Source organism: Grus americana, chromosome 2 (genome assembly GCF_028858705.1).
Source record: "Grus americana isolate bGruAme1 chromosome 2, bGruAme1.mat, whole genome shotgun sequence".
Lineage (NCBI taxonomy): Eukaryota > Metazoa > Chordata > Aves > Gruiformes > Gruidae > Grus > Grus americana.
In genome coordinates this window covers 158568785-158581665 of record NC_072853.1, presented here as the reverse complement: position 1 = coordinate 158581665, position 12881 = coordinate 158568785, and the positions used below count along the sequence as shown (strand labels likewise).

The window sequence follows — 12881 nt, the reverse complement described above, 5'->3', positions numbered from 1 at the left end:
GAACACCATCCTGCAGAAAGTAATCATTATATGCAAAGCGGTATGGTTTATCACCTTGGTAAAGGTGGAGAAATAATATCAAGCATCTGGAATTAACCTAACCCTTCAACACGTTCAATGGGTCAGACTAATCATATTCCATAGCAATTTTATACCATGAACACAAGATCCATTTTCAGCTTTTTCGCAGCATCTGAGCAGAATACCAGCTACCTCAAATTAAAAGTACAGAAATGCATGTATGATCCAATTAAGTCAACATGTTGTGAACAGATTTACAGCCTACATAATTTTACATAGTCTGGAATTGAGAGTTAAGATATGACAAAACACCAAATATCCAGGAACTGACTAATACAACAATGTCAGAAATTGGCTCACAGGCTAACACAGCTGCCGTGAGCTGTCTGTGATCTTGGATTCATGCAAAAAACTTCAAGCACATGCGTTATGATAAATGACTACACAGGACAGATTCCTCTGCACTGGGCGTCCAAGCATGGCTTCAGAAAAGACAGACTTCACTTAAAAGCTCAAAAGACTGTGATAAGCAGTGTAAAGGACAAACTTTCTAGTCTCAAATGAGGATTTTTTCTTAGTGCATTTAAATCTAACTACCAAATCTCATATTTAAGAAATTGCACACCAGAATGAGTATTTAAGCTGCTGAGCATGCAGCAGCTTGCGTTTCGTTGTACTGGAGGTGGTAGGAACTACATGTTCTGGAAAGTCAGGCTTTGGGTTTCCTCATGACGGACTAAGGAGGCTAAACATTGTTTAAATATTTTGATTGAGGGATCTTGGCCCTCAGCTTAGAGCATATCCTGCCAGACAAACTGTAGTGTTGGCATTATTTGTAACTAAATGAAAGTTTTTCATACTTGAAGAACTAGAAGTTCAGAAAATAGGATGAGTTCTTTGATCCAAAGACTTCTCTGATCTCAGAGCTCACACTGATGTTTCCCCACTGTAAAGGAAAGGTATTTAATAATTACGGCCAAAGTAGCAAACAAATTAAAATAACATTCTGTAGATAACTTTGTTTTCTAAGATAACTTTAGAATTTCAGAGCTAAAATTAGTAGAAACAGTTCAAAGCAGTTACACGAGAAAGAAACAAACCTCTTTCACACAAATCCTACAGTGGTAGAATACCAATTTTTTTGAAGGAGAAAAGAGTAAACAAAGTAAATCACCCAGTTTGATTGGTTTCTCAGCATAATAAAGTGCTGAAGCAGCACAGTGGAGGATTTGCTGGACAATTTTCTACACTGAAACTGTCAATTCATTCCGAAGCTTAGCGCTGATGGATATTATGGATTGGTATGGATTGCACTGCTCCAACCATCTGAAAGGTCACTCAGCAAACGCAGCAGGAGTGACCTATTGTTCTTGCCATTGACAATCAGACTGCCGTTTTGACAAGTCTTTAAACTATCACAAATCTTTTCTTCAAGTATTACATGGAAATGTTTATCTTTGCTTTGTGGCACAATTAAAAGCTGGCATCTTAGGAGTTCACTGAAGCAGTCTTAATATCTCCTTGGGTCACACTTGCAAAGCCATGGAAGCCTGAGAATCTAATAGTGAATGGATCACCCCTGACATCTGTCAACTATACCACCGAGTATAATCTTTTCAGTTCCATTTTCGGATCAGAAGGTGAAAAGAACTCAAGCTATTATCCCCAGTGTACAAATATGTTGGACTACTTCCCTTTCTCACCAAAAGACCACTGTTTCAGCTTTAAAAATGAAGCTTTGCTGCTCAAAAAAAAAAAAAAAAAAAAAAAATTGTGGCCAATAAAAATTGATGGGTTGAAATGATGAGTTATTGGTTTATGGAGGAAGAAGAAAAACATACATAGTAGTATTGGAAAATAAATAAGTACCTCTCATGGTTTATTTTTGGTATTTAATTTTGTGTGCAGAAGTTAAGAGTGGACTAAGAAACCCCACCTAAATCATAATTTTAGGTTTATAATCTTAAATGTGCTACTTGCTGCAAGAAAGATACTTCACATATGAATCTGACTAACACTCATGTTGTTAGAAAGATATATTTCATGCCTACCCTTAGGTCCAGCTTCCTCTCTACTTAAAATTGAGAACTTTAAAAAAGCATAAAGATCTAAACACAAAATATCAAAGATCAGTTGTGAAATCAATTTCTTGAGTACTTACAGACTACAATCACCTCTCAAACAGGAGTAATTTTAGACTGACATAGATTAAAGATCTGACTAGGAATAGTTCCAGTCCCTTTACTCCACTGCATGAATATAACATGCATGTACAGTTATATATAAATCTGCAGCATGCACCTAAGCCATTTATTAATACTATTTATTTACTGCAAACAGCCAGTAAGATTTTTAGTACAAAAACTTAATGATGCAAGAAGTCTACTAAAGAAATGTTCCTTAAATGACATTAAAATTTCTCTTCTTTGCAGTGATAGTTAACAAACATCCCTTTCTCTATCCTCTCTCCCGCAAGAAATGATCAGAGGGCTGGAGCACTTCTCCTGTGAGGACAGGCTGAGAGAGTTGGGGTTGTTCAGCCTGGAGAAGAAAAGGCTCCGGGGACACCTTATAGCAACCTGCCAGTACCTAAAGGGGCCTACAGGAAAGCTGGAGAGGGACTGTTTACAAGGGCATGGAGTGATAGGTCAAGGGGTTATGGGTTTAAGCTGAAGGAGGGTCGATTTAGATTAGATGTTAGAAAGAAATTCTTTACTGTTAGAGTGGTGAGGCACTGGCACAGGTTGCCCAGAGAGGTTGTGGAGGCCCCATCCCTGGAAGTGTTCAAGGCCAGGTTGGATGGGGCTTTGGGCAACCTGGCCTAGTGGAGGGTGTCCCTGCCCGTGGCAGGGGGGTTGGAACTAGATGATCTTTGAGGTCCCTTCCAACCCAAACCATTCTGTGATTCTATAAGAAAAAATGCAATTACAGCAACATTCATGAAAATAAGTCCTTACTGAAACTCTCGACTACACTGATCCAATTGCTCTCTAAGGCCAGTTTATGTACTAAAGAAATGGTTGTGGGAAATACTAGTACACAACAGATCCCTCAAATACTGTAGAAAGTGTTTCACTGTTCCTGTGGAGTGGACAAGTCAATTTTTAGCACATGGAATTTCCTGAACAGGTTTTGTTATTCTTATAAAATTCCAGAATATATAAATTTTGTTTTGCAAAATATGGGGTCTTCATTTTACTCTTATTTCAGATAGATCTATTCAAAACAAACAAGTTTAACAACAACAACAAAAATTAAATCAGTGTATTTTTGAGTTGAAATGCTGATGAGGGTCAAATCACTGAACAGTTATGGTACTGGCTAAGAATCCTGAACCAAAATCTGTTTGCTGCAGAGAGAATACAACATAATCCTGGTACAAAAGGAATTTTACTGTAGTTCAACTCAATCAGCTAACTATCGTTAACAGATAACTCATTCTAGATTAGGAACTGAAAACAAGCATGGAAGTTTATTATCTTTTTCTCTGCAGTGACTTTGGAGAAGATGACATCTAATTGTACTCAAATTGCTAAGAATGTAGTGAGGAGTTATCAGTTAAGTTTGCTGAATACAGATAGCACATGCTTTAGGTAGTGAGCTGGTTACCATTAAAAACTAAAATTGTTTTGATAAACGTATTTTTTTATTTCAAACCATTTGAAGTAGTTTCATCTAACTCTTTGCAAATTTTTTTCTCATTATTTCTGAGCATTTTTAACAACATCCCAATGTTTATCTAAAAGCATCTTGTCCAAAAGTTACTAAAACTGTAATAATCAGTATACAAGAAAAGTACTTTTTGTCTTTCTAGTACTGAAAATAATAAAGAAGCTGAACAAATCTATGCTAAATTATACTTGTGTATGTGGAGTCCTCTAGGACCAAGAATCTTTGGACAAACGACCCTATTCAGCAAGTTTTATTGAACAATAATAGACAGAATTTGGAGAAAACCCATCAGCAGGGGACTAGCTTGGAAGAAAACCAGATAAGATGACACAGTGAAGAATCTACTTGCTGTGAAGACTGAAAGTCAGAACGTCTCCCCTTACACAGAACTGTGAAAGCTCCAAGCTTTTAGAGAATTTATGAGCCAAATAAGTTTGGATGGTCAAGGGAAATGGTGTCATTAAGATACTGTTGGATATAAAGGCGCCTTCCAGACTGATGTGAGTTAAAAGGCCTGGGGGAAGTAGCACTGAGCTGGGGAAAAACTAGATTCTACTGCTTCACATAGCATCCATAGGCAGGAACCAAGAGGTGTTGTGAAACTAGGGTATCCCATCATTTTCTGGTAAGACTGGTTTCAAAAATGCAGAAGGAGACTCCTGAGTGCCCCCTTGGCAAAAAGCAAACAGAAATGTAGCCTGCCTGAAGGACTAAGGTACGACCTAGACAAAAAACTTATTGCTTTCTAATAACTGGCTTTCTCCTGGAGTTGGCTCTTGAGAATAGTGAGCCTGCTACACGAACCAGTCAACAAAAATGAACGTTACAGGAAAACAATTGGAAAGTGTAATTGCAAAAGCATTTTAAAACTGGTTAATTAATCCAAAGCACTTAGCCATTAAATAATGATTAACATTGGTTATTGACACACAGACAAGTTACAGAAGTATGAGGACTTCAAATCATTTATTCCTTCCATTATCTCTGAGGAGTGGGTGTTTGTTCCCTACTTTCTGAGAAGTCTCTGTCTGTCTCTGTCTGTCTCTGACGTTTGCAGGCTGCTGAGTCTCAGTTTTCACTCTCCTTTCTTCTGTCTGTCCCTCCATGCACTGTATAAAATCTCTTTCCCCCCCAAATAGCATCCTTTCTTCGTGATCCCGTCTTTCTCAAGTGTAGCCCCTGGGAGAAGGCAAACAAGAAGCTGTCCTCTGATACCCAGCCACATGCATTTCAAAGCAACACGGTGTGGTAAAACCAAGAATCCTTCACAATCCTATTGCCTTCGATTCCATTAATAAAAAAGAATCAATCCATGCTACAGAAGTTCTGTCTCAGTTTCTCTATAATGCTGGGTAGATGTTTGTAAGCCCATCCTAGAAATTCCCAATTTCTCACAGAAGATGAGTCGGGATTGCTAAGCAAATATAACATTGTTCTCACAGGGGGAAAAAGGATATAAAAGTGCCCACATCATTCTAAACTCCCAAATGTTCCTTTAATAAACTGTGTATCACTAGGGGAAAAAAGCTGTCTTTTGAAAGTATAGCATTAAATGTCAAATTCATTAGTGACATGACCTGAAATCATTAGGTCTTTCTTTCTAAACTAGCTGCATATGTGGTGTTTGGATTCCTATATGTGTTACTTTCAGATCAAAATGAAATCACAGAGAAAATATTGTGCTTTATTACTGTGTGTCATTTTTTGAAAGAATGACTCAGGCGTTGATATTTAGGCTACTTTCAAGTCAAATATTTAAAGCCCACATCCTAACCACAAGCACACTTACTGACATATTGGAAGGTCACTGGAACATGAGAAGATAGAGGTCTGAGTAAAAGAGCTACAAACTAAATATCTTCCGCATTGGAGGAAAGGCAACTGTAAGAAGATGGAACTGTTTTCTTGTATTTTCATCAAAGTACTGAACAGGTTCCAAACAGTTTCAGATGTATTAAAAATCAGGCCTGTGGCATTTTCGTCTTGTACATTCATATTTCATTAGGTGCAATGACTTTATCTTTTCTCCAGTTAAAAATGCCATTCAAATTGGCTGCTGTACTTACTCTTTCACTGTCACAATATAGCCGTATTCTTTCTCCTCAGAAGACTTCACTTCAAGTTGTAAGCCTTGTCCCATATTTTTCTGAGGCTCTTCATAGGAGTTTCCATCCTGCATTAAAGCGTTCTTAATCCAGTAGCGGGTCTCGCTTGGGTCTTTGGAGTCAGGTTCACTGTTCTTTGCAGCTGTCAGTTCCCTTGAGAAAGTCTCACTTTTTACATTTTCCACACCAGCATTTATTTCTTCTGAGGAAGAAGAGTCAGTGTCTTCAGATTTCTTGGTTTCTGTCTTAGCAGATTCTTCAGGTATAAGGTCTTTAGGCATATTTTCGGGTAATGCGTTCTCATTCAAGAAGTTAAGTAGTTTTTCAGCCTTCTCCTGTATTAAAAGAATATTATTATTTTTAAAACTAAACACAGGAATGTTATACTGAGCCAAAGCTGGATATAATATTTCAAACTCTTATTGATACAGTAGAAGCTATTCACACAAATGCCATACGGTCATTTTCTTAATTTCTAAATGGTGCAAGATTACGTAAGAACATAATGTCCATTCAGTAGTAATAAAATAACATTAAATTATGCCAATGTATTTTTCAATTTTTTAAGAAGGGTGAAGAAATTCTATGCTTAACAGTTAGTTTTTTCTTCAAACATCACAGAATCTGGATAGCCTTTTCCCTGTCTTGAACAGCTAGAAGAAAATGCTGATGGCATTTTCATAGTGTTCATTTTTATGTATCTGTGTGTTTAAGTATTGATAATAAAACTTTGTTATTAAATACGTTAATGAAAAGAAGAAATAATAGAAATATCCATCAATATGCTTAAGTTTTAGGACTGGAAACATGCAGTGTCACAAGTCATAATGCAGGAAAGGGAAGAGCTATTGTGTGACAAATTATATTTCGCTTATTTATCTCTAGAAATTGTAACCAACTGTGAGTGATCCACTAAGCTAAATAAATATATGGTCACAGGAGAAGTCTGTCTAATAAATCAAAACAATAAACAAATGAGGAAATTCAAACCACATGCCTGGAACAATTCGTTACCTAGTTCCATTGTGTAAGTTTATTTCAGCCAAGCATTTGGGAGGAGATGATGGCTAATGGGAACTTTGTGCTCTGTGTCACAATATATTCTTTTCTGTCACATCCCCTATTCCAACTGTCACTAAGAAATCTATACATGGGATCCTCTGTAAATCTAATGTGAATGCAATGCTTCATTCTCTGAAGAATTTCATGTGGGTGGTTGAAACTCCTGCCAATTTGTCCACTTGTGTGTTTTCCTTGCTTGGTAGAAGGGTTGCTACTAAAGGGATGTGAACACAAGAGGGTTTGTCCATTTATGAGTCCTGCGGTGTTAGCTTTTGATAGAGTATATAGTAGGAGAAGTTTCATGGCAGTTTTTAAAAAAATATTTCTTTGAGATTTTTCTGCTCCATGCAACCCAAAAAAGAAAGATGAATATACCTCAAAAATGGCTGAATATAGGACGTAAGTATATAGGATATGATTCAAAGCTCATGAGGAATATTGTAAAAAACAATCTGGATTACAAACCCAAATTTGATGTTACCACCTAGAGTACGAGATGAAATGCCTAGAGCTTTTGAAATATCTCTGATATTCAGCAATTTGGAAGAATTAATGGTAAAGAATGGCAGACTATAAGAAACAGGGAATTCTGAACCCTCCCACAAACAGGTGCCATCAGAGGGAATATGTTTGCTCATCTGCTTCTGAAAACCAGAGAGATTATCTGAGCAAGGATGCTTACATTGCCCAGAACTAAGAGCCAAAGGAAGGTGAAAGAAGGGTGTTTTCAACAGAACATCTCAACACTCAAAATTTACTAACCAGAGTGAAAGCCTGAATTTCTCTGAACTTTGGGATCTGTTATGAATTCTGTCTATTTACAACTGTGAGAGAGGCATAGCAGGACTTGATTTTTGTTTCTTGAACCACACACTCATTTTGCTTAAGTTTTAAACAAATATTCATTCAATATTTCAGAGTATCAACAACAATATGCGTATGCTGTGCTAATGAATTATATCAACACAAGACACAAAACGATTCTTATGTTTCAGAAATGTGGTTTTGACCTTCGCTGCACATAAACCTGATCTTCTGAGATGGAATACTTGTTCTGTTAAAATACTGGTACTCTACCTCTTTATCAGTTTTGGCACTGGTTTCACGCACTCCGTTGTCTGTAGGATATGAAAAGCACAGATACATAGTTATGAAGGGAAACCATCACGTATGAAACAAACACCGCTTATAGACTGCTTTGTAGTGGTGGCCTTTTCATGCAATTTAAACATTAAGACATCAAAGCTGAAAGGGCAGAGTAAAGAGCACTTTATAATTCAGTATCATTATTCTAACCCCACTTCGATAGCAAATTAATGCAAGATCAATAGACAGTGTACTTCAAGGGCCAATGTAATAGTGTTATTTTGCTAATTAAGTGTCCAATCTTCATATCAGTTTATCAATATCTAAGAAAAAAACAATACAATGGTTCTAGCTGACATTTACATTAAAGAAAAAGGAAACATATACACCCCTCATACACATTGTGGTAGAATGAAAAGACTTATTTCTATAGATATCATGCAGCAAAAACATGTTACAGTTTAACTACACTGATGATATGCAGTCACATCATTAACCTCAGTCAAACAATGCTGGCTTTTTGGTTTATGAACTGAATCTCATTCATCTCCCCCAGCATGATTCAGGACAAACCCTCAAGTCTGCTCATTTTAATCTATACAAAGAATTGGCAATTAAAATAACCAGAATATCACTAACCACTAAGCATTTCAATATATCACCATGAAAAAAAGACAGTAAGTTAAAATCACTGTTTGCCACATACAATATGTTTTTGCTGTCTTAGATATCATCACATTCCTAAAATAGAGAATGGGTACATGGTAACTTATGTCCCACTGTGGTATCAACTCATTAATGGCTATTACTGTATCTCCTGAATCTGCATCACCAGGAAAATACGTGTCCAGACAGAAGCAAATAACCATAACAACTCTTTTATTTCCCTAAGCAGGAAAGGGAATGAGTAGTTTTCTACCCATACCTGTCTTAAGATTTTCTTCTGCAAGTAACTGTGGTACATTAAAGAATGAGTATCTGTAAAACACAATTTTCCCCCACATATTTCAAAATACCTTCTTGGAATATAATCATTTTTCATTATCATTTTGCTTAAACATCACATTTTCAAGAAAGGGAAATTAGATCACACAGCATAAAGCAATTTGTATTTCAATATAATTGGATGTGTAGGTTTATCTTGTTTGTGAAGCTTGAAAACCAAGGGTTCACAAACAGATGCATTTTTGATAAATAAAGTTTCTGATGTAAAAAGAAAACAACACAGCCAAAATTCTACAGCCTTCAGGGAAAAAACATAGAAACACAGAATCATTTAGGTTCGAAAAAACCTTTAAGATCACCAAGTCCAACCATCAACCTAGCACTGCCAAGTCCACCAGAACTAAATAGAGAAAATTTTCCTCCTGTCCTCTTTAAAACTGATTTTTAAAAGTTTAGCACTAATGTGAAACAATAAAGGAAAATTAGGGTAGCTATCTTGTGCTGTACTTAACTCTTAGAATTAATACCTGGTACGTTAACACTGTTTTCCATTAATCCAGTCTGAATCTCTGCCCTTCCTTGAGCATCTCCTTCCTTCATTTGTGCTTCTCTAGTTTTTCCAGCATCTTGTTCCATTTCTTCCTGAATGCCAACTGTTTGAATTGCATTGGCGATAGTATCAGCAATCTCATCCAGTTCTGTCGAGCTGAGATTCTCCACGTTCACCTGGTGTTTCTCTAGGTCCTTCAGCACATCTTTAATAAGCGTCTCTGGATCACAAAACAACATAAGCACAAGATTTAGCTGCATACATGAAGCACATGTGCTTGTATCAGTATCTTTCATTTTTCCTAAAAGATATCTTTTCCTTCATGGAAAGCGTCTGTCTTCCCAAAAAGCACATACGCATTCATGCTGCCATCTTTACAGAGAACACAGTATTATAAATGGATGTTAGAGTTTATGACAAGGTGAATTGGTGTCAGGCACTGTGGCATGTATGCCACTACAACCCAGCAAGTTGACCTAGAGAGAGGGGTATAGAATTGTCACTTTTTCTTTGCACAAAGAGTGTTGTTGCCTAGTCAAAACCGACTGAAAACACTGAAGACAAGTGTTACAGTAGCTTAGCTTTTTTGTAGCTGCACTAAGAGAGCACAAACAACACTACTGTTTATTAGAGGTAAGGTTTATTTGGTGACTGCTCTATAGAGTTCTGGAGAAAAATAATATAGTTGTCTTTAAATTAAAAAGCTCCTCTAAAATTGGAAGTGAATATGGATATATGTCCAATACATACATGGATATGTAATGGACAAACCTTCTAAATTGTATTGGTTTCTCTTGGAAAATATATATTTTGTCAAAAGTGAACTTTTCTGTTTTGGTTTGTCAGCTATGAATGTTTTATGAGTAACTTTGAGGAAAGAAATATTAAGATGACATTCAAGGTCAGGAAAAGCAAATGGACTTATATTTTGGGGAAGAAAAAAAAACCCCAAACAACCACTAAAAAAACCCAACCTTGATGTGAAAAAAGATGAGAAAACTCAAGGACAATGGATATTAAAGGTGAGTTAGAAGATATAACAGCTCTTAGAGAAGGTACTTTTCTGACTGCGTATATCCTTCAGCACCATTCTGTACAACTCTGCAAAACTCAGCCTAATGTCCATTGGAGTACGAGACACTAAATGTAGGGCTTTCTTTAGCATAATGAAACCATCTTCAATCATGCCTGTGGTAGGTTAACCTTGGCTGGATGTCAGATGCCCACCAAGCTGTTTTATGACTCCCCTCCCTTAACATATTTGTCAGTGATATGAACAGTGGGATTGAGCGCACCCTCAGCAACCAAGCTGTGTTGTGTGGTTGACACACTGGAGGGAAGGGATGCCATCCAGAGGGGCCTTGGAGAGGTGGGCCTCTGTGAACCTCATGAAGTTCAACAAGGCCAAGTGAAAGGTCTTGCACATGGGTTGGGGCAATCCCAGGCACAGCTACAGGCTGGGCGAGGAATGGACTGAAAGCAGCCCTGAGGAGAAGGACTTGGGGGTGTTGGTTGATGACAAGCTCAACATGAGATGGCAGTGTGCGCTTGCAGCCCAGACAGCCAACCGTATTCTGGGCTGCATCAAAAGAGGTGTGACCAGCAGGTCGAGGGAGGGGATTCTGCCCCTCTACTCCGCTCTCGTGAGAACCCACCTGGAGTACTGCATCCAGCTCTGGGGTCCCCACTACAAGAAACACATCAGGCTGTTGGAGCAAGTCCAGAGGAGGCAACAAAGATGATGAGAGGGCCAGAACACCTCTCCTGTGAAGACAGGCTGAGAGAGTTGGGGTTGTTCAGCCTGGAGAAGAGAAGGCTCCAGGGAGACTTTAGAGTAGCCTTCCAGTACCTAAAGGGGCCTACAGGAAAGCTGGAGAGGGACTGTTTACAAGGGCATGAAGTCATAGGACAAGGGGGAATGGCTTTAAACTGAAAGAGGGGAGATTTAGATCAGATATTTTGAAGAAATTCTCTGCTGTGAGGATGGTGAGGCACTGGCACAGGTTGCCCAGAGAAGTTGTGGAGGCCCCATCCCTGAAAGTGTTCAAGGCCAGGTTGGATGGGGCTTTGGGCAACCTGGTCTAGAGGAGGGTGTCCCTGTGCATGACAGGGGCGTGGAACTAGATCATCTTTAAGGTCCCCTGCAATCCAAACCATTCTATGATTCTGTGCTGATCAGGAATTTAGCATACATATGCGTATGCATGGAAGCATGAAAACTCTTTCGCATAGATAGTATTGTGTAAGAAAAGGAAGGTATGGACTGCTTTTAAATCTCTGTTGAATGTATGAATTTATTTATAAGCAGTTTGAAGGCAACATCCAACTATTTTTCTTATAGTAACATTCTCCCTGTTAAGCCCTGTGGTTGGACACGTTCATCATCATCTGTAAACAAGACTTTGGGACTGCTGTCAGCTTTTAGGCTTATATAAAGGTGAATTAAAATGTAGGTGTGCAAAGGGGAAAACTCTACTAGGAAAGGGGCTAAAGAGAAGGGTTTGCTTCTTACAGCAAAGGAGGAAGGAATATAGACTAGGAAAGAAGAAGGAGAAGTAGTTAGGGACTGTTTTGCTCCAGGGAAGAGGCAGCAGAACATCTGTGATTTTACAGAGAGACAAGAATCAAGGATTATTTGTTGTTGGGAAAAGAGGCCAAGACCTTGGACACATCTGTCATGTTTTGGACCCCACAGTGTTAGCTGAAGAGGTTAGAGCCTGCAGCTGACCATCAGCTTCTCAATGTCATCTCAAGGCAGAGATTAATTTCCTCCAACCTGCCCCATAATTCACCAACTAAACTAATGCCATTTTCTCTAAACTAATTAGTCATATAAACCAAGATAACTTAAGCCATTTAAATAGTAGGTTTACTGTGAGTCAGAGGGGTTTGACACGTGGGGAAGGTGGTTCTTGATGTACTTTTCCAGGTTAAAAGGATACATCTTTCCAATAATCCACCATGATAATATTACATAATTCTCCTGATTTCATTACAAAATTCAGCTGAGGTTGTATGTGGTGAACTTTTGAAATTAACATACAAAAGCATAGTTTTAAATGCACTTAAGTGTGACTATCAGTAAATATGATAAATCTCTGATGCTGCTTCAAACTGTGGCAGCCAAGAAAGATGATGGTACTATACTGAAATAGCAGAGTGCTTAGTACAGGAAAGCAGATGTGTTCAGTAACAACTGCCAAAGACTTAATCTCACAGAAAACATTGAATACTTTCCACATTTCTTTGTATTGTATCCATCCCCTGTTATGAATTTAATAATATAGTAAAAACATAATGACCAAATGCTTTTGTTTAGAAAAGTAATCTACAAGATCAAATTGATCCAAACTGCAATAAAAGTTTTCACTAGACTTGATCGCACTGAATTCAAGAAACTTTTTCAAGAAGCACAACAGCTGCCTAGAAGATGGCCATTA

At 37.9% G+C, this 12881-nt stretch overlaps 1 protein-coding gene across 3 annotated transcripts in view; it reads right to left on the bottom strand.

Moving 5' to 3' along the window:
* The window catches only part of PTPRN2 (protein tyrosine phosphatase receptor type N2), a 665329-nt gene that overhangs the window by 393243 nt on the left and 259205 nt on the right, over positions 1–12881 (bottom strand). For all 3 annotated transcript variants that reach the window (XM_054817056.1, XM_054817058.1, XM_054817057.1), the window contains exons 7-9: positions 9419–9661; positions 7938–7978; positions 5760–6133 (exon numbers count right to left, since the gene is read on the bottom strand). In XM_054817056.1, coding sequence (XP_054673031.1) covers positions 5760–6133; positions 7938–7978; positions 9419–9661 — 658 coding nt within the window. The remainder of the gene's footprint in view (positions 1–5759; positions 6134–7937; positions 7979–9418; positions 9662–12881) is intronic.